At 47.3% G+C, this 22,257-nt stretch overlaps 1 protein-coding gene across 1 annotated transcript; it reads left to right on the plus strand.

Annotated features, from left to right (window-relative positions):
• Positions 1–18,361: 18,361 nt before the first annotated feature.
• On the plus strand, positions 18,362–21,937 carry LOC100821919. Its single transcript, XM_003568447.4, has 4 exons — positions 18,362–18,799; positions 18,885–19,095; positions 21,009–21,178; positions 21,513–21,937. The coding sequence occupies exons 1-4, from the start codon at positions 18,497–18,499 to the stop codon at positions 21,537–21,539; spliced, it is 711 nt and encodes a 236-aa protein (XP_003568495.1). The 5' UTR covers positions 18,362–18,496; the 3' UTR covers positions 21,540–21,937.
• Positions 21,938–22,257: the final 320 nt, after the last annotated feature.

Here is a 22,257-nt window from a genome sequence, read left to right on the forward strand (position 1 = left end):
GAAAAAAGGCACAACAGGTAAGGCACAGGTAACCCTCTTGCCCCCAGCCCCCGGGCACAGAAGGGTCGATACCAAACTTGGTTGTGAGCACTTTTCTTTCCCATGACACAGCTCTTGCGTGATGCGCGTTGCGGGGAGCCTAGCAACGGCATGGCCCCGCGCTGGAGTATTCCGGCAGCCCCCTACTCACAACCAAGGATGGGAAGAGACTTTTGTGCACCTAGAGCAGGAGATAGAAGGAAGAAAAGCACACGAATAACCGAGGCAACTTGAAAATGAGGGAAATAGACTTATCTTTATTCACAGAAACTAGTGGTTTATAATCGGGGGTTGCCCGGCTACACTAGTTCGAGAGGCATGCTACCGGAGCATCACCTGTGGGCCGGGCTCCGCCGCTTCATGGGTAGAACTTGCACAGGTGCTCTAGGTTCCAACTATTTTGCACCGGCAAGCCTTCCCGGCCTTCGTCGGTTTCCAGCCGGACAGCCCCCGGCTTGGTCACCTGCACTACCCAGAAGGGGCCCTCCCATTTCGGAGTTAGCTTGTTCCCGGCCTTCATCGCTTGTATCCGGCGCAGGACAAGGTCTCCGATCTCTAGCTCCTGGGGACGGACCCACCTGTCATGGTAACGGCGGAGTCCCTGCTGGTAGCATGCAGCTCGCACAGCAGCCCGGCATCGAAGTTCTTCGATGAAGTTTAGATCGTCAACCCTCTGCTCATGTTGGCTTTGGTTGCCGTACGCGCATACCCGAGGGGATCCATGCTTCAGCTCGAGGGGCAGCACCGCTTCTGCCTCGTAGACAAGGGCGAAAGGAGTTTCGCCCGTCGCCCGGCTAGGTGTGGTCCTAATCGACCACAGCACGGGCTGGAGTTCTTCGACCCAGTGTTTCCCGTGGCCTTTGAGCTTGTCAAAGGTTCTTGTCTTGAGCCCCCGCAGCACTTCTGCGTTGGCTCGCTCCGCCTGCCCGTTGCTCCTCGGGCGAGCAACAGAAGCGAAGTGCATCTTGGTGCCCATGTCCTCACAGTAGGCTTGGAACACGGCGCTTATGAATTGTGTGCCATTGTCGGTGATGATGCCGTTGGGCACACCGAACCGGCACACGATGCCCTTGAAAAATTTGATGGCTGCCTATGCGGTCACCTTCCACACTGGCTCCACTTCCACCCACTTGGAGAACTTGTCGACGGCCACGAGCAAGTACTCGTAGCCGCCGACCGCTCTTGGCAACTTGCCAACGATGTCCAGCCCCTAGACCGCGAATGGCCAGGAGGATGGAATGACCTGCAGGGCCTGCGCCGGCTGGTTACTCTTGTTCACATGGAATTGACATGCTTCGCACGTCCTGACCAGTGGCTCGGCGTCAGCCAACGCCGTAGGCCAATAGAAGACATGCCGGAACGCCTTGCCGGCCAGAGCTCGGGAGGCCACATGGTGCGAGCAGGTGCCTCGGTGTATCTCCTCTAACAGCGCACGGCCCTCATCTAACCGCCAACCGCCCTTGGTAGCTTGCCGACGATGTCCAGTCCCCAGACCGTGAACGGCCATGAGGACGGGATGGCATGCAGGGCCTGGGCTGGTTGGTTGCTCTTCTTTGAGTGGAACTGGCACGCTTCGCACGTCCTCACCAGCCGCTCTGCGTCGGCCAGGGCCGTGGGCCAGTAGAAGCCATGCCGGAAAACTTTGCCGGCCAAAGCCCGAGAGGCCACATGGTGTGAACATGTGCCTCGATGTATGTCCTCCAACAGTGCACACCTTTCTTCCCGCGGCACGCAGATGAGTTTGACACCATTCGTGCGCCTGCGGTACATGCTGCCATCTATCAAAGTGTACATCTTGGCTTGCCGCGCTACGCGCTCTGCGGCGACGTCATCCTCCGGGAGAGCCTCCCCTTTCAAATAGCGGGCGATCTCTTCCGCCCAAAGAGGAATTTCCCTGCCAACGCATGCCGCCATATCAGCGGCATGGACCCCTGCTGCTGCAGGGGTTCCTTCGGTTGCCGGAGGGGCGTCCCCGGCAGCCGGCTGGGGGGTGACTGAAGGAGCCAGTTGCTTCTGACAGAACACCCCCGCCGGAGGCTTTCGGTGCTCTGCTGCCATCTTGACCAGCTCGTCAGCAGCGAAGTTGTCCTTCTGCTTGATGTGTTCGAAGCACAAACCCTTGAACTTCCATTCCAGCTTGCGGACCTCTTCCACGTACGGCGCCATTTGAGAGCAATCGTAGTCCTTGTTCATCTGGTTGATCACAAGCTGGGAATCACCGCGAACAACCAGGCGCTTAATGTCGAGGGCGACCGTTGCCCGCAGCCCGGCAAGAAGGCCTTCGTACTCCGCCGTGTTGTTGGTGGAGTTAGCGAAGTCGAGTTGGACGGCGAACCGCGGCTGGTCCCCTGTGGGTGACTCGATGACGACCCCGGCCCCCGCTCCCTGGAGACTGAACGCACCGTCGAAGTAGAGGACCCAGTAGCCCTCGTCCAGCTTGCCGGGAAGGTCGGTCTCCGACTCACTTTCTTCTACGCCCGTGGACGTCCACTCCGTGATGAAGTCCGCCAAGGCCATGCTCTTGATGCTTTTGGAGTTGGCGAAGTGGAGGTCAAACTCTGATAGCTCCATCCTCCATTCGGCCACCCTCCCGGTGGCTTCAAGGTTGGTGAGGGTCCTCTCGAGGCAGAACCCGAAAGTAGTGGCGCAGCTTGCGGGACGCAAGGAGAATCCCCAGAAGGAGATTCTGTACTTGCGGGTATCTTGTCTGCGCGTCGCACAACACCGTACTGACGAAGTACACCGGTCGCTGCACCAACCGCTTCCGCGGCGCCGAGGTTGCCGGCTCTGGGGTGGTCCCCGGGTTTGAGGTGGTTGCCGGAGGCTGCTCAGCCCCCTGCCCCGCCGCCCCCATCCCTAGGACGTCTTCCTCCCTCTCGGCAACCAGCACCGAGCTGACCACCTGGTCAGTCGCCGCTAAGTAGAGTAGCAACGGCTCGCCCAACTTGGGGGCGACGAGTATGGGCAGTGACCTCAGGTATCGCTTGAGTTCCTGGAGCACCGTCTCGGCCTCGGCAGTCCAGTTGACTGGACCCTTCTTCTTCATTACCCGGAAGAAAGGCAGGGCACGCTCGCCCAGCCGGGAGATGAAGCGTCCAAGCATGGCAATGCAGCCGTTGAGATGTTGGACATCTTTCACCTTGTGGGGGGCCTCCATCTTCTCGATGGCTTCTATTTTGGTCGGGTTGGCCTGTATCCCCCGGTGTGAAACCAAGAAACCCAGAAGCTGCCCGGAGTTGACACTGAAGGTGCACTTATCAGGGTTCAGCTTGAGCTTGATCTTGCGGAGGTTGTCAAAGGTCTCCCGCAGGTCATCAATCAACGAGTCCCTACGCTTCGATTTGATGACGATGTCATCCATGTAGGCCTCCGCGTTGCGGCCTAGCTGGGGCCCCAAACATTCTCGCAGGGCGCGCTGGAATGTGGAGCCTGCGTTCTTCAACCCGAAAGGCATGCATGTATAGCAGTAGCAGCCAACCGGGGTGATAAACGCTGTCTTTTCCTCATCCTCGACCGCCATCTTGATTTGATGGTAGCTGGAGAAAGCATCCAGAAAACTCAACAGGTCACAACCAGCGGTAGAATCAACTATCTGATCGATACGGGGTAAGGGGAAGGGATCCTTGGGGCATGCACGACTAAGATCGGTAAAATCTACACACATGCGAAGCTTATTCCCCACTTTGGGCACTACTACAGGGTTAGCCAGCCAAGTGGGGTACAAAACTTCCCTGATCGCCCCGGCAGCCCTGAGCTTGCCCACCTCTTGCTTGATGAAATCTTTTCGCTCTTGTGCCTGCCGCCGGATCTTCTGCTTGACGGGGTGCGCGTCCGGGTGCACCGCGAGCCGATGCTCAATCACCTCCCTGGGGACTCCGGGAAGGTCCGACGGTTCCCAGGCGAACACGTCGGCGTTTTCCCGGAGGAAGGTGACGAGGGCGCTTTCCTATTCGGCGTTCAGGTTCGCACCGACGGTAACGGTGTGCTCCTTGTCGCCGGCTTGGAGGGGCAGCTTCTTCACTTTGGCGGCCTCCTCCCGGAGCCCCCGCACCTTGCCGGGACGCGAGCTCGAGCCTGCACCTCCTCCGGCTAGCCCTTGCAGGGTGGCGCGGGCCTTCTTCGTTGCCGGGGCGTCACCCGGCAACGCGTCGTCCCCGACAACACCTTCGTCGTCGGCGTCAGCTGCAGCAGCGGCCCGGACGACCTCGCCAACGCACCAAGCTGCGTCTCTGAGATCGCACCCGATGGAGAGGACTCCGTAGACGGACGGCATCTTCATCACGCCGTAGGCACAATGCGTAGCCGTCATAAACTTGATCAGCGCCGGCCGACCAAGGATCCCGTTGTAGGGCAACGGGGTATGCGCCACGTCGAACACTATGTGCTCGGTCCTGAATGCTTCCCGGGACCCGAAGGTGACCGGCAGCGTGATGCGTCCCAGCGGGCGCACGATCCCGGGGTTCACCCCCCGGAACGGTTCGGTGGGCTTCAGCTGCTCCATCGGCAGCTGGAGCTTTTCCACCAGCCTGGCGGACAGAAGGTTAAGCCCGGCTCCGTTGTCCCCCAGCACCTTGGTCACCGTCATATTGCTAATGATCGGCGAGACGACAAAAGGTATTACCCCGGAACCCAATTTTCGCACCGGGTGATCGTCGACGCTGAAGGTGATCGGCACGTGCGACCACCTCAGTGGCTGTTGCGGCTCCGTATCCGGCAACAGCGCGCACACGTTGCGGGTGAGGCGCTTCACCGCGGCGTGGGATGGGAGAGCGTAAGATCCCCCATGGATGCAGGCGACGCCATGAGGCTCCTGGAAACCCGGCTCGTTGCCGCCGGAACAGTCGGACTCGCGCTGCTCCTCGGCGCGCGCCCTGTCACGCCCCCGAGGAGGGCGTTCCCGCACAGCGAGGGGCTGGCTGCGCCCTCCTTGGGGTTCAACCCTGCCGGCACCACAGCCGGCCGGCCTCGGACCCGCTCTGGGGTCGTTCGGGCAATCTCGGGAGAGATGCCCGATGTCGCCACAATTGAAGCAGGCGCCGGCGGCGCGGCGCTCCTCGTGGCGCTGCTCCCGCCGCTGCTTGATCCCTTGTAGGACGCGGCAACTCTGCGCGTCGTGGGTGGAGTTGTTGTGGATAGGGCAGCGGGGCGCGTCGCCCTGCTTCCCGCCAGACTCTCCCTCCGGCGAGGCCTTCTTCGTGGGCCTCACAGCAGGAGCCCCCGAGTCCGCAGCGAGGACTTGCTTCCCGCTGCGCTTACGGGAACCCTTCTTCTGCAAGCCCTCGCCAGGGCTCACGGCAGCCTGGGCTGCCAGCTCGGGCGCTAGGCGCCCCTCCTCGGCCATGGCGCACTTGTGTGCCAAGGCGTACAAGTCCTACGTCGACCGGATCCGATGTGTGCTCAGCTTCTCACGCATCATGGGATCGCGGACGTTGATGGCGAAGGTGTTGATGATGGCGGCCGCCTCCGCCTCCGGGATAGAATAGGAGAGATTGGAGAAGCGGTTGACGAAGGCCCGCAACGTCTCTCCCGGTTTTTTGCACGATGGTGTGCAGCTCTGCCATGGTTCCCGGGCGCTTATAGCCGCCCTGGAACGCGCTCACGAACTGCTCGCGCAGGTCTGCCCAGGTGGCCGATATATATTTATTGCCCTTAGCATATATGGCCGATGGAGTGTTGACATCGTCTTTAGATAAAAGTGGTGCAAATTATTTTTCGGCACACAAGTTTGCCGAAAAATAGGGGGGCATGTGTTCACAACCAATTTTGGCTTACAAATAAAACTCCACCGGTAGTTCCGGATGATCACCCAGAAGTTCCGCATATTCCTGGAAGAGTAACAGAGAGCACCCGGAGGTTCACCCAGAGGTTCAGCCGGAAGTTCCCGTGCTGGGAACTGAACTTAAAAACAGAGAGAAATAGGCATTAAGATCTACTCGGGTGGAAAAGTCATAGCATGAAAGTTCTTCGTTTTTTTTAGGCGAACAACTATGCTTTTGGAGTCGTTGCGATCCGAGGTCGTTTACTACCTCAAAACTGGATCGGAAGGTGCAGCCCAATTTTGGACCGAACAGTTTTGGAAAGTTCGGGTTCAACCATCCGAATTAGACTCAAATTAGGGTTTTGGACGTGGATCCAAGTCTGTTTCTTGCACGGGAAGTCCAGCCGCCCTTTATATACATGAGGGGTGACAACCGATTTGTCGTCGCTCGGTGCTCCGACACCGGGGGCGTGCAGCCACGTTCCCCTTTTAGGTTCGGTAGGGGCGTCTGGGGCGGAGACCCAGTTATCGCCGGCACGGCCGATGAGGCCCTATGGGGCCGGTGAGACCAAGTGCCAAGAGGGCGCGCTAGTACCAGAACAAATGCACACCCATTTTTTACCTAGGTTCGGGCCACCCGGAGGTGTAAAACCCTACGTCCTGCCTGTCTGAACTGATACTGATTGCGGATCAAGCATTTACAAGTTTTTGCCGGGCCAGTTCCCGGGCTTCCTCTCAATGTCTAAGTACTCCTTGCTATTCTCTGCTTGCTGTCTACCGGAACCAACTGATCAACTCACTATCCTCCCAACTGTCTGACCCGTCAACCCTCTAACCCCCTTGACTGTTGGCATGGGTCCTCCTTTTATACACAAGGGGATGCCACATGTGCCACGGTGCATGGGCTACAAGTGTCCAACGGGGAGGCACGCAACTCTCCCTGGTGAGCTGATGGCATGCATGGCTGCCACCTCCGCTGCTAGGGGCCTAAGACCCTAGGGTAGGATTGGACAACCACTGTTCCATGGATCGGACGGGTAACTACCCGTCGGTCGGCTCGTTTACTGAGACGCGCGCCTTACTCCTTGCCTTGGTGGGACCGCGCATTCCGCGCCCGTCACGCGCCCGTGTGGCGCTGTCCAGTGGGCCCCACGACCCGAGGTGGGGGCACGCGTCCGGGAACCCCCAGTCCCCGCAAGTCGGCCCGGGAAGCACCCGGGCCCAGCGCACCCGGGAACCTCCTCCCGGGAAGCAGCTTCCCGGGAGGTGCCTAAGCGGGAATATTCCCAGAAGCCCCGCTAGCCCCTTTCGGGCTGGTAGCTTGCCGGGAAGCTCGTCGGCGCTCCCCGGGATGAGACCTTCCCGGGAACCCGGGGGAGGGGGCCACACGTCGCGCAGCGGTGGTACCCCGGGTGCCACTGGTGCGACACGATTGAAACAACATCAATCGAACAAACACATCTACAACTTTATCTTTTTCATCTCTCTCCCATGTATCTTTTTCTCGTTCTTCGCCGTTCTTCGAGTTGGAGGGCAGTGAATCCACGAGGCCCTAGGGGCGTTCAGGCCGACCTAGGGCAACCCATAGCCGCCGCGCTGCCCTGACGGGGTCCCTCCCAGGCGTGTGGGGTTTTGGGTCAGCAAAAGTGCCCGCCGGACTGTCTTGCGTATCGCGCTTCCGGCGAGCCTCCCTTGGCGCGTGTTGCCGCGTATCGAGCTCGGCGTCGAGGGTACACGGTGACGTGTTCATGTGCGAACACCTAGTTGTGATGGATCCAAAATTTCTCGGTAATTTCTCCGCGGGATTATGGATTAGGGAGGATTAGACATGGGGGGGGGGGGGTAGTGAGAGCAGCTTGCGAGGTTGATGATCTACAAGCAGTTTTGTACTGAAATAGCGGAATAGGCTACTATATCAGCCCATCAGCATGTGGGGTGCTTACCGATATCGTCATGCAATTTTGAAACATAGATTAGCATTGTCAGGCAGTTTTCATCACCTGGGTGTGCAATTTTTTAGAATCATAGCATAGGGTTAGCTTTTTTTTCCTAGTTGCTTTTTCTGCCAGGCAACTCATCGTCTGGTTATGCATTCAGGAACTTACAGCAGATTTAGTTGCTTTGTACCTTAGGCAACTTCATCATCTGGGTGTCAGGTGCATACCTGACAATATGTGTGAGCTGTTAAGGAGTTGCTTTCGATATAGATTTTGCATTTGACCAAGCAACTTCTTAAGATAGCTGCCCAATATGTGCCCATGTTAGGTGTTTTCTATGATATGTCAACCAACTTTCTGGCAGCTAGGTTGCAACAATAAGTTGCTTTTTCCCGATACTCTGATAGTTGTTTCTTCATTAATTTCATTTTTTTGGACAGGTCTAATGCTGCTCAAATAGTTGCCCATTAGGCATTTTGTATGATTAGTTAGGAGTTGCCTCACTCTAGATTATTGCATCAACTGTTTTCATCTAATCAAGCAACTCCTGTCAGTTGATTTATCCTATTTTTCATTCTTTCCCCATGTGTTTTGGCAGATCTTATACATTGACAACCTGGTCACAAACGAGGTTGTGAGCAGCTGCCCCATTCGTGCTGCGGCTTGGATGACAGAATTGATAAACAAAGTTTCCCAGCAGGACATGAAGGCGAGGGGTGAATACGGCAAACTGGATGTAAGTCAAGTAATTTGCCTCAATATTTGTTCAATTTTTGGTCCCGGCCCTTTTATTTACCACAGTGATGTATATTATTAGCTGGATCTCCACATGTTGATATGCTTCTTACTTTTTTGGTCCAACAGCTAAAAATTAACAATGGGGCAGCAAACAACGAAAACTTGTTCAAGGTCTTGTCACACGCCGAACAAATTTGTGTCTTCAAAGTTGCCCGTGACATACAACCCAACCTTACTCTGACCCTTCTTTTTGCCATCTGTGCCTAGTTGTGTTTTTGCTGTTTTCTCCCAAAAAAAATTGGCAGGGACACAGTGCATCTTGATCGCCTAGACATGGTAAGGAATTTTTGCTCTGTTTGATGTTTTCCTTTTCAGCAACTTAAGGTCATTTTTTGAAGAAGATTAGCAAAAATTTGACGGACAAAATGCAACTGGCTACTTGCTGTTTTCCATCCTTTTTTGCTAATCTGATGCAACCTTTTTTATCCCATATCCCGCAACCTTGTAACAGGTCATGTTTCCAGTTCTACAAGCACTAGATCCAAGCCATCCTGATTTATCAAGACACTATTGGCTACTCAACCTAAACATAAGGGACTAGAGATATGAAGTTTTCGATTCATTGCGGTCCTTAGGCGACAAGAGTCGGACTAATTGCACCAATGTTTTAGTAGCATGCATTACAGGTTTATGGAAATCACATTACGGCAAATCAAAAGTGTAAATATACAAATTCCAGTGGCATGATGTGGGGGCCCCAAAGCAAGAAAATATGTAAGAACTTGCCATAAAGAGGGCTCGATTTTTGCCTGTTGCTTTCTTCTTGGTCGAGCGAATGCTAACTTGTGTTGTTTCTCTGCTGCCTTTTTTTTTGTGCCTTTTGCATCTGAAGTCACGACTGCAGTGTATTCATGCTCATGAATGTGGAACTGTGGGATGGCAGGAACCCTATTGATTATGAACAATCAAAAATCCCAAACATAAGGAAGTTGCTTACCCACGCATGGATGAACTCTGAGGGACACACCATTGATTGGAAATCAGTCCTCAATCTTGAATAGGTAACTTGTCCAACTTTTTATTGCTTTTACTGGGCTTCATTGTGCACTTTTGTTAATGTCAGTTGCATTTTTCTGTCAGCCATGCTTTTCCTCTGATTAATGGTACTAACTTGCATGTGAGGCAATTTTCCCGCTTAAGAGGCCGCCCGTCAAATCTGTAAATCAACTTTATGATTCCGAGTATTTCATCAGAATTTTGCTATTCAACTTTCTTAAAACATGAGCAAATTGTCCAAACTGCAAGGAAGCAACTATCAATATACATGCCCTTTTTCACATTTATGATTCTGAGTGTTTCGTCAGAATTTTCACATTTACACAACTTTTTGCCAATCTAACCTGCTTTATGTTCTTTTCTAATGGATCATTACAACCTGTGCAGAAGTAAAGAAGGCAAAGAGAATTGCAAAACAATTTGTCTTAGCAACAATTTGTACAGAAGCAACAATTGTACAAAAGTTTTTGCTAGGAACAAGTGTTTCTCATCCTGAATGACTGCAAACACAGCGGGGCACCTCTTCTCAGGAAGCTTTTTGGCATGGGTGTTTTCTATGTACTACAGCGCCTGCAATGCCTTTTGTTTTCGCTTCAGAAATATTGTTGTCCCACAACCTTCTTACCATTAGTGTGTTCTTAGTTTGGATCCGGATCTAACAATTATGTGTCAAGTAGCAAAGTAGCTTTAGGAGCTGAATATATGATCCTTACTGGATCATGAATTGCCTGTGCATGAAAACCAAACACCTTTTCTATATGATGCACTTTACATAGTCTAGTACTACATGACAGCTTTTGTTGCTTCCTGGTGCCTTTTTTTAGCATAGCATAATTATGAACTAAAATGCAATTTCCTAACCTCCGCATGCCCAAATTCCCTAGCCTGAACCATATTTTTCAATGCTAGTGTAGGATCATGGATGCATGCAACATTTTTTCTTTTCCTTTTAGCCTTGATTTGGTTTGATGAGCTTTGGTTTGATGATTAAAGCAAGTTTTCTAGGGTTTTTATCCTTTTTTCTCCCACCACCCACAATGAACCAAGAATTTCGAGGGAGGGAGATGGGGCTAGGGGGTTGGGATGGTTCCTGGATACCTTGTTCTGAAACGGGGGTGTTGAAGATGCCTGGAGGTGACCAACTTGCTTTACAAGAGAGGCAGCAAGTTCATGGTGCAGGCCCCACGGATCTAGGAAGGAAGACGCGAGGTTGGGGACGAACGAGATCGATTCCTCATCGGGAGGGCTACTTTTTTTGCCGTTCTTTTTTCCTTCTACTTTTTCTTCCTTTTTCCTTTCTTGCGTGGAGGGCAACTTTGGGATAGCCTGGTGGGAGCGCGGCTTGGTCCCGGCGTGCGTCTCAAATCAACGACGGGATGTGTGCGGGCGTGAGGACAGGCAGTTTCCAAATATGAAAAGTTTACAGGCACTTTCCATATATGGGGTGTGCACCGGGGGCATCCCAATAGTGCACGGCCACCCCTAGTCCCGTCCATATTTTTACCTAAGGATAGTTCGTGCAGCTGCACTTGTTGTGTTCTACAGGCGCACACCCAAGAATGGAAAAAAAAGACCGCGTTAACAATGTGCGCTCCAAAATTAGAACTATGCGGTGGTCGATGCATCAACTAGTCCTCGCACAAGCAGTATAGTGCATGGCATGCATGCATGCATGCGAGGTTTCTTTGGAATCCAAAATATTTCAAAAAGCAATAACTTTTGAATCAAGGGTCGGAATTACGATCCGTTTCCAGAGTTGGAATTTTCTCGACGAGATCTTCAAAACTAGACCACACATGGGTATGTTTCGACAAAAATTTTATGAAAAGCAACTTTTTGTTAAAAAGAAGCAACTTCGGCTTATTGTTTTGCAACTTTGTCTAGTTTATTGAGAAATTTTGCCCCACGACATTGGGGCAACAATGTCTCATATGCTAGCAACTTTTCTTGCATTGCATGCAACTTTGGCTCCCCTGCAAACAATCTTTTCTCATCCTTCACAACTTTCGTTCCTCTTCTCCGAACTTTGGCTTCACCAATGGCAACTTTGGCTCCAATCCAAACAACTTTCGCTCCTGTACTTGCAACTTTGGGTTCGGAAGACAAACTTGACAACGTAAAAGACAAATTTGACGTATGCAATTTTTTTGACCAAACACTCAAAAAATGTCTGCAATGGAGTGTAAGTTGCTAAAGTAGAGCAAAAATTGCCACTAGCATGGGGGGCAAGTTGTCAGTATGAGAGTCAAAGTTGCTAACATGTGAGTTAAAATTGCTAGTATGAATACCAAAGTTGCATTATGAGAAGCAACATTGCAAATATAGAAGACAAAATTACTAGTATGGGAGGGAAAGTTGCTGCTATGGGAGGGAAAGTTGCTGGTATGAAGAAAATGTCGTTGGTGTGTGAGACAAAGTTGCTAGTATGAGCCAACATTGCAAATACAGAAGTCAAAGTTACTAGTATGTGAGTCAAAGTTGTTGTTATCTGAAGAAAAGTTGCTGGTATGAAAAAAAAATTTGTGGGTATGGAAGGGAAGATTGTGAGTACGAGAGTCAAAGCTGCTGGTATCTGAGTGGAAATTGTTGGTATGTTGAGAAAAATTGCTCGTATGAGAGGGAATGTTGTTTGTATGAGAGTCAAAGTTTCTAATACGTGAGCCAAAGTTGCTATTATGGAAGATAAAGTTGCTACTATGATCGCAAAACATTGCAAACATAGAAGTCAAAATTACTAGTACGAGAGTTCAACTTACTAGTATGGGAGGGAAATTGTTGGTATAGGAGCCAAAATTAGTAATATGATAGTCAAAGTTGAAAGCATAAAAGACAAACTTGTCACATTAGTGAAAATGACGACCGAGCACACCAAAGATGCTAGCATAGGAGCCGTAGTTGTTAGAGTTAAGCAAAAATTGCTACTGGTAAGAAAGCCAAAGTTGAATACATAGTAGCTAAAGTTACGAGTATGAGAGCCAAAATTGGCAGTATGTTGAGCCAAAGTTTCTAGTGTGGAATGGGAGCCAAAGTTGCCGGTATAGAAGCAAGCATTGTTACTATGGGAATCAATATTGCGAAAAGAAAAAGGTCGCAACACATTAGTGAAAGTTCTCGTCTGAAACACCAAAGTTTTCTGCGATAGAGTGAAGTTGTTAGATGGGAGGAAAACCAGTCACTCGTGTGGGAGCCAAAGTTGTTAGAACAAAAGATAAAATGGACGACACAAAAGACAAAGTTGCTACTTAAAGGCCAAAGTTGCTACAATGCGAGTCAATTTTGCTAGTATAGATACCAAAGTTGCTACCACAGGACTAATATTTGCCTGCATATGAGCCAAAGTTACTAACCTGAGAGTGAAAGTTGCCAACTTAAAAGAAAAGTTGCGAGAACATAAGACAAAGTTTTTAGCTTAGAAGAAAAGTTGTGAGCACAAAAGACAAAGTCAAAGTTGCAAGTATGAGAGCCAATGTTGCCACTACAGGCGCCAAAATTGCGAGGACAGAAGAGAAAGTTGTCGGAAGATAAGAAAAGGTTGTCGGCACGAAAGACAAAAATTTTGACACACCAACGCTAGTTGCTATTGAACACATCAAACTTGTATGCGCTAGAGCGAGCAAAAATCGCCACTTATACGGGAGCCAAAGTTGTGAGAATAGAAAACAAAGTTGCCAGCGTTTTTTCAACTCTAGCAACAAACAAGTTGCCAGAACAAAAGACAAAGTTGCTAGCGTTTGATCAACTTTAGCAGCGGAGGCAAAGTTGCCAGAATAGAATACAAAGTTGCCAACTTAGAAGAAAAGTTGCGGCTTTTGTTCCAGTGTAGCACTGCGGACAAAGTTGTCGATTGCTACAGCAAAGTTGCAAAAAAAACGAGAAATTTGCATTGTTTAACAGAGAAGTTGCTTTATATAAAATATTAATCAAAGCATACTCAACTTGTATCTAGTTTTGAATGTCTCGTCACGAGAGAGTCGACAGTGAAAAGGGAACATAATTCCGACGCACAAATTGAAAGTTATGGCTTTTTGAATGTTTGAATTCGAATTTATTACACATGTGTCATATCTATGGGTGGGAATCATGCGGTAGTTCACGTGTGGAGAGAAAGAGAAATCGAGCGAGAGGGGGACCTGCATGCATGCAGGACATGATCTAGGACAACCTGACACACCGTGATCAAAATTGCACACGTAGACAGCGGGGTGGAGGTTTCCAATTTTATTGCCAATCATAACGAACTTTCCATATTAGGGGGCGTTGGCTGGTTGGGCTTAACCAACCAACGGCCGCTCACTAGTCTCGTCCATATTTTTATTAGTGACAGGACTAGGGAGTGCATGTGCACTATAAGGGTGTTCAGGGTGCAGACCCAAATATGGAAAGTTCTAGATGCCCTTTTCCAAAATGGAAATTACTGTCCCCTGACTCCCCTGCACCCGATTCACGCGCATGCGGTGGACCTTGCGCTTGGCACCCTGCCCCCTTGCCTAGCTGAACTCCCACCGATTGCACATTGCACCTATGCCCCCAGCCCCAGGCCAGACCTCCCCCGAGCAGTTTTGCCTAGGTTGTTGCCATCGTAAGCATCCCTTCCCAGCACCCTTCTTCCTTCTAACTTGCTTTTCTCCATCAATGCATTTTTTTTTATCAATGGTACTTACCCAAAATGCAACAATAAAGGAAAAACCTAACGGAATGCACTAGAATACACAAAAAAAAATCCATTGTTTTTTCTCCACATAGAAATGTAGAATAATGTATACATTTTAGTAGCAACTAATTGACGCAAACAAACAAAAAATTGGCCTCACTATTTTGATATAATGATCCCCAAGCAGCAAATAAAAACTAATGGAAGGCACTAGAATACACAAAAAAAAGAGCTATTTTCTTATGGGACCAGTGAAATTGCTTGTTGGGCCTTCTTTTTGGTGATGATCGCTGGACCTAAATTGTAAAACCCGACATGACAGTAGCTCAAAGTTACACTATTTTGAGTCTCCTGAACTTTGCTCCTTCCCATGATCCTCCTCTCAGCTCGAAATCACTTGTCAATAACCTTAGCTGCATCATAGGAGCAACAATTATAAAAAAAACAACTTTGCCCCCATTAGAAGCAACTCTCTAATACAATTATAATCAACTTACAATTACAAGAAAAGCAACCATTTGATCCAGAAAAAATTGCTTTCATGCAAGAACAACTTTGTCACACATTTAAGCATCTCTAATACAATTATAAGCAACTTCACATTACAGGAAAAGCAATTACTTGTTTCATGCAAAACAACTATTTTCATAGAAAGGCAACTTTGCCCCAATTGAAACAACTCTAGTGCAATTATAAACAACTTGCAATCACAAGAGAAGCAACTATTTGTTGTTTAACTAGTTTGAATTTCTAGAGGGCAAAAGGAGAAGTGGTTTTCATAGATAGGGCCACCAATCGAAGCAACTCCAATAGAAATGTAAACAACTTTACATTACAAAAAAAACTATTTGTTCCAAATTAAAACGTATCTTCGAAGAAGGGCAATTTTGTTACCAATTTTAAGCATCTCTAATACAATTATAAGCAACTTAACAATACAGGAAAAGCAACTATTTGATTCATATGGCCATCATAAAAACAACACAATCATGTCTCAACTAATTTTCATTAGTTGCAAGTAAAGGAAACCAATTTTCAAACAAAGGCAACTTCTCTTCCAACTGAAGCAACTCTAAGACAATTCCAGGCAACCTACAATTACAAGAAAAGCAACTATTTGTTGATTAAGCTTGTTCTTGAAGAAACAATAATGTCTTGGCTAGTTTGAATTTCTTGGGGCAAAAGGAAGATTTGTTTTCATACCTACGCAACATTGCCACCAATCAAAACAACTATAATACAATTATACTCCTATGTAACTTTACGATAAAAGAAAAGCAACTATTTTTTCAGATTAAAACATATTTGCAATGAAGGGCACTTTGTTACCAATTTGACCATCCCTACTATGATTATAAGCAACTTAACAATAAAAAAAACTATCTGATTCGGATGGCTATTCTAAAAGCAAATGTACAATGTCTCAATTAATTTAAATTAGTTGCAAATAAAAGGGATCCAATTTTCGAAGGACAACTTCTCCACAAATGGAAGGAACTCTAATACAATTATAGCAACTTATAATTACAAGAAAAGCAACTATGTGTTGTTTCATATTCTTTTTGAAGAAACAGTCATCTGAATTAGTTTGAATTTCTTGGGGGGGTGGGGGGGCGAAAGGAAAGCCTGTTTTCATACCTAGGCAACTTTGCCCCTAATCTAAACAACTCTAAAAGCTCGCTAGATGCGAAGGCCAAAGTCAATTCCCCCAACCAGTGGTCGAATGCGGCATCCCCGTGAAGTTGATGCGCCCTTGGTGGTCGAGGTGACTCGCAGAGATGCTTCCAGGTAGAAGAACAGAGATCAATGATGCAGTCGCCTCTGCGTAGTCCCCACGAACTCCCCCCGCAACATGCAGAAGGAACCGTGCCCCACAGGCTCACCGTAAAATTAAATCTCGCACCTCCCGTGAGATCAACGAGCAAACCCAGCCACCGCACGTGGCAGTGCGGGTCCTCTTGTCCTCGCAACATAGAGATAGAAAATACAGATTCAATATGTTAATTAGACATTGAAAAACAAGCAAAATAGTGGACCCATGTAAATTAACCAAACTCCGTGTTTTTACCATGTCTATTTTCTGCAAGGTTCAAATGCAAACATGCAAATACTATAGCAAACATTAAGCACAGCTGCTAGAATACCAACAAAAAGAATGAGGAGCTCAGGTAGGCCTTTGGACTGTTCGCTGCTGTTTTGGAGAGCTCTGTTCATGGGAAAACTAATGCATGCATCATATTAGTAAAACTGAATCTTCTTTCTCTTTTCTGTCAAATGCTACTGCATGAGGCAGTCAAAACATATTAGTAAAACTGGTTACAGAGTGGATCTCATGAGAGGGATTTTACATGAGATAGAAACAGAAATGCAAGAGGTTGAATTACTTCTGAGAGTACTTCTGAAACAAGGGAGATAGCATCCATATTATCCTCGAAAAAATGGCAATCAGAACCAGTAAGACAAACAAGAACGCCACCTTCAATTTTTCAAGACCATGTTCTCCTTTCCCATCAGAAACTGTATATAAATTCCCTCACTACCACTTACCATTTCTAATGTTCTTCTTCTTATGCAACTCTTCCATTATGAGAAGAGAACCAGCTCCTTCCCTAGAGAAGACAAACCCTTATCTCTGAGTATATACAAGCACATAGATTCATTAGGTACTCCGATAGTGGTTATAAAAGTAACCTCGTTGCAGTTTACACGACATAAATACGACATCCAGAAGAGGATTATCAAATGCAAATTGAAATTCAGAACAAAAAGGAAATGGGTTGGCTAGCAATGTGATAATGGCATAATCTAATAGTACTTTCAGCATTGAGAATTGTTAATTTTCAAAAACAACAATCATCAGCATAGGTGATACTTACATAGAGTAATAAAATATTAAATAGTGAAGCATGGATCTATATTCAATTTAAATGCTTACCCGGGAAGTTCTAATCTTTATGAAGATGACAGTAGATCAGCTTATGCCAATTTTCAAATATTGACAAAAGAGTTGGAGCAGAATATAGTATCCAAATCAGTAATATTGGCCGCTCATAGTACATATCATCATATCAAGGAGTACCTCTTCTACCACCATTGTACTGAGTTGAGTATCATTTGTTTGAAGAATTTTTAAAAGATAGTCAGATAAGCAGGAGGCCTATAAGGTGACCCAAATAGAAAACACAGTCAATAATATCTCAATGAGAACGTTTGCATGTCCTGATCCTTTTGATGCAAATTCCCATTTTTGGCATATTGGTTTTTAACTTTTTATCACAGAAAAATAAGAGGTACATTTGAACAGTACATATTCATTTAATGTAGCAAATGGAACTTCAACCAAAAATAGCTTTCTTTCAGGCATTAGCACAAGCAGACATTGAGCAGAAATGTCACTCTTGTTCCATACCTCAAAGAAACTGAAGAACGCGGAGGAGTTCCCATGAGCGTTCGGGCTGCATCTCCAGCAGGTTTGAGGAGGACTGATTGATTCAAAATTAAACCAAATTAGGACTGAATTTTGTAGCTACACCCAATCCAGTTTGGTGAATCCAACATCCTAACAAATAAATCATCTAGTCCAAACTGTAATCAACCATCGAAGCTAAGCACATAAGAACAGTTTGGGGAATTGAAAACGAACTGCATATAAAATCAAGGGGAGAGGAGAAGTTGTAGCAAGAAGCTCACTTCTAGGGGACTGGACGGGGCGGCGGATGCTCCGGCCGCGTCCGCGGCGACTCGTGCGGGCGCAAAAGCGATGACGACTCAACGGGACGGCGGCACCTCGACGTCGCTGGGCACCTCGAGGCGGTAGCAGCGAGCGAGCGAGGCGGCGACGGGCGCGCGACGCGGGAGAGGGTGGTGGCGGCGGGCTAGCGAGGCGGCGGCGGGCGGTCGAGTTGAGGGCGGAGGCGCGTGGGTCAGATCGCGTATGTGCAGATCGGGACTTCAGGAGTCGGGTGGCAGAACACCGTCGGACGCAAATTAATGGCTAAAGGCACCCAAAGAAAAAATTAGCAGACTAAACGTTAGTTGTTTGAGCTGATTAGTCGGCCTAATTATTTGTTAGTTGTGAGGTGGGAAGAGTTGGTGTATGTTCTGTGGGGAGATTTAGAAAAAACATGTTGGTGTCTTTTATAAGTAGGAGAGTAGATAAAAAAGGGACAGACAGAAAATAAAAGCAAAAAACCACGGGTCGAAAATACTGGCGTTCGTGGGCCGGCCTCGGCGAGAGGGTGAAGGCGGGAGGACCCTTCGTTCCCCATCCCTTCCCCTCCCCCGCGCTCCCCTTCCCAGGAAAAAACCTCAACAGCGATGCATCCCATGCTAAACAATCCGCTCAGCGGCGGCTGCGCGTTTCCGCCGGTTGCAGCCGCGCTGCGGTTATCGTCAGCCTCTCTTCCAGTTCTCGGTAGAAGCGCGGGCAGGGGCAGGAGGCGGTGGGCCGGTTTTGCGCGCGCCAGCTCGGACGGCTCTGATGGCGCTGTCGCTGGCGCGGTAACGGAAGGGGAGGGCGGTGTCGGCGCCGGCGCCGGCCAGAGCGGAGCCTCGGCCGAGTCAGCGCCGAAGACGCAGCCGGCCCCCGTTGATCCCAGCATCGAGAAGGAGCTCAAGAAGGTTGGTATTGCTTTCGCCTTAGACCCCCGTTTGGACAAACAAATCGTCGAGCTTGGACTGACATGAAACTAGCGTCCTTGAGCAGGCAGTTCAGAAGACCGCGGCCACGTTTGCGCCGAGGGCGTCCACCGCAACGAAGAACCCCGCCGTGCCCGGTTCCACTCTGTACACCGTGTTTGAGGTCCAGGCGTACGCCTCCATGCTTGTGGGCGGCGCCCTTTCCTTCAACCTCGTCTTCCCCTCCAACGAGCCGGACATTTGGAGGCTCATGGGGATGTGGTCCATCTGGATGTTCAGTAAGTAAGACATTTGTTTGTTTGTTTTGCAAATTCTTAGTTAGAGCATGATTTGTACTTGATGCTGACTTGCTGTTCAGTCGGTAAGGTGTTTAGTTCTCCCGTCAACAGCAATGGCTACTCCCTCCGATTCATAATAAGTGTCTCAAGTTTAGTAGTAGTACAACTTTCCCTCCAGGACGGAGGGAGTACCAAGTTAGTACAGAGTTTAAGACACTTATTATGGATCGAAGGGAGTATGATTTTTCTGATTATCCATACCAACCTGTGGGACTTGGTAACAGTGACATTTACTAGTGCTACAACCTACAAGACAGGGAATGATCTAATAGAAGGGAATATAGTGTTTATTAGTTATAAACTTGCTGTTGCAGCTCATCCAGCTATTTGCCGTCAGCACTTGCAATTGAGATTTCTTTTTTCAAGGAATCAATTGAGAAATTCTAAGATAAACGTGGAGTAAATATGTTAGGAAATAATAAAATCTATGCAGTTAGTGTATATGAGTGAAACGTACATATACTACAGGCATACATATGTACCATGCCACTTTAAATGAACCATATACTATCATATAGGAGTAATATTACATCAATTATTTGGTTTTAGCAAAGATTAAGGGAAGGATTCCCAGATTGTGTGTGACCGGCAAGTGGTTCGAGTGCTGCACATTCTTTTTTTCCTTTGTGATTGGGTACATCGCATAATGCCTTTTTTTACTGGAATATCCTTGATATTCAACTATTGTGATTTTCTTACTACTCTTACCTCTAGAGGGATAAGTGGTGTGGATTAAAAGAGCTCTTTTCAATTTGCATACAAACGACAAACATTGCATTTCATTTTATGACTATCCTTAAGGCTAAAAAGTCAAAGAAGACAAAATAGTTGTTGGCTTTATACCATGGCTGTTGTTTAGGAACTCTTTTTTTTTTACCGAACACACCGAGTGGTGTGTCATTTCCATTGAGAAGAAGACGCAAGATCCGTAAGTACAGCCTGCAAGCCAGAACAAAGCGAAAACAAAACACACAAAAAGAAAGAAAACGAAGGAGCAACAAAATTTAGGAACTCTTTCATTCACAAGGATAGGAAAAACACACTAATTTGATGTCCTAGCATGTTCATCCAAAAAATAGACTTAGGTAACAGAAGCTGTTTGGTTACACCACAAGAACATTTTCCTGAAGGATTATGTCTTTACCATTGTTGCCATGGACACAAAGAAAAGAATTCCGCAAGGTTGGCCGCACCCAAAATTTTCCTCAAAATTGCATGCAAATTAGTCTATGGATTAATTCATATGGTTTTCAATCCTACTGATTAAACGAGTTTTATGTGAAAATTTTCCAAGGAATATTATCCTCCAAAAGTGCCCAAGGAATAAAATCTTCCAGAATTCCTAATTCTTTTAAATCAAAGAGGCTCTTAATTGTGTTCTACACACATATTGATGCTAACTAGAAAAAATGAATTGAAGTCTGCTTTCCCTTTCCTTGTGATCTTGCATTATTGCCACCAAGGCTCTAACTTAATATGACTTGTCATTTGAACTTAAAACAAATTCTTACAAGTCAGCCTATCAAGCTGTTGGTTGTACCCTATAATCGATTTCAGTATTAATATGGAGATATGGTAAGTCTGATATTATTCCACAATAAGTAGAATAGCATGCTTTTGAAAGTTTGCTTTTTTATTCTACTATAACTCTTGGTTTGCAACTTGAATTTTAATCTGGATATGCATGCATAAGCCATCAAATTCCTATAAGAAGCATGTTTATGATCCAGCCTCTAGCTGATGTTACAACAATTTTAAACTTCAATTGAAATATTGTAAATACCTTGATTCGATATTGACACTTAGAAAAGGAGATCTGCAATGCAGTAATTGAACATTGTCTGGTTCTGCAGCTATACCTTCTCTTCGGGCTCGTGACTGCTCAAACAAGGAGAAAGAGGCTCTCAACTATTTGTTTATCCTGGTTCCTCTGATCAATGTTATCATCCCGTTCTTCGTGAAATCATTCGCGGTTGTCTGGTCTGCAGATACAGTTGCTTTCTTCGTGATGTATGCATGGAAGGTACTTCATCATGTTCATGTTTTCTACTCCTTCAGGGCTCCATTCTTGCCATATACTAGCGAAGGTTATGTTTGGATTGTGGCCAAATTTTTTGTCATGATAAAAAAAGTTTCTCTTGATGATTGCCAATTTTTTTGCAAGACAATGCTCTTTGCTCACTCTAGTTTATTTTTCTTGCCAACATTGGCCACTCATGGGCAGACAGAGCCTTCACAAAAAAAATTACTACTGAGGATCAAACCACGGAGGATCAAAAAATTATGCATCGACATGCGAGTTAATTCTTGCCACGCTTTTATATATACGTGTTTGATTAGATTTTTTTTCTGCGCAGCTTGGATGGCTGCAAAAGTCCGATTGAAGAGTTTCCTGATGAGAGGAACATCTGAACTGCAAATTTTGCTGTTTCTTTTTGGAGGGCACAGATTGATGAGGTTATTTCTATGTATAGTCTGCAAGTTTCGTCCGTATCCATGTAGTACGGAGAAAAAGGATTTTGCCATCAATTTGCTAAATAGGTGTACCTGAAGACTGAGTTGTCGACCGGTATGTTAAGTAGGAAATAGGCAGCTCTGTTAGATAATATGTGTCCGTATTCTAAAAGATGTGCCTACTGTAATCAAATGTAGCAGATGCATCAACATTTTCTAGGTCTGCAGCTGCATCAACTTCAAAACACATGTATGGTTCAAAGTGAACTTCGAGACTTGATGTGCATATCTGCATGAAAGAAAGATTGAAACTGCAGATTCTCGTGTGCATTTGGTTCTCTTTCCAAGTCGGCAAATGCCTAAGATTAGTTTGTTGGTCACTCATGTACTTGCCTACCTGGTCCTAGGACTAGGATATCCAGAATGTATTCTCTGAAACCAGGACAGTGAGCTCAAAAATTAAAATACCCTGGGCTGCCAAGTAAACATGTGGAAGCGACATATCATCGTATTTACCTTGAAGGGTAAAGTCGGTTATTGTAATCCACCATAGTACCAAACCCAGCCTAAAGAGATTACTCACTTTGGAAGGAAAAGTCGTGAAGATATGGTTATCATGGCACAAGTTCTTCATTTTACACCTCGTCG

Source organism: Brachypodium distachyon, chromosome 2, assembly GCF_000005505.3.
Source record: "Brachypodium distachyon strain Bd21 chromosome 2, Brachypodium_distachyon_v3.0, whole genome shotgun sequence".
Taxonomy (NCBI): domain Eukaryota; kingdom Viridiplantae; phylum Streptophyta; class Magnoliopsida; order Poales; family Poaceae; genus Brachypodium; species Brachypodium distachyon.

Excerpts from the sequence above, each read along its gene's own strand:
- LOC100821919 (XM_003568447.4), top strand. The coding sequence starts at position 18,497 with ATGCATCCCATGCTAAACAATCCGCTCAGCGGCGGCTGCGCGTTTCCG. Across the intron at positions 18,800-18,884 it reads TCGAGAAGGAGCTCAAGAAG|GCAGTTCAGAAGACCGCGGC; the intron begins GTTGGTATTGCT and ends GTCCTTGAGCAG. Across the intron at positions 19,096-21,008 it reads GTGGTCCATCTGGATGTTCA|CTATACCTTCTCTTCGGGCT; the intron begins GTAAGTAAGACA and ends CTGGTTCTGCAG.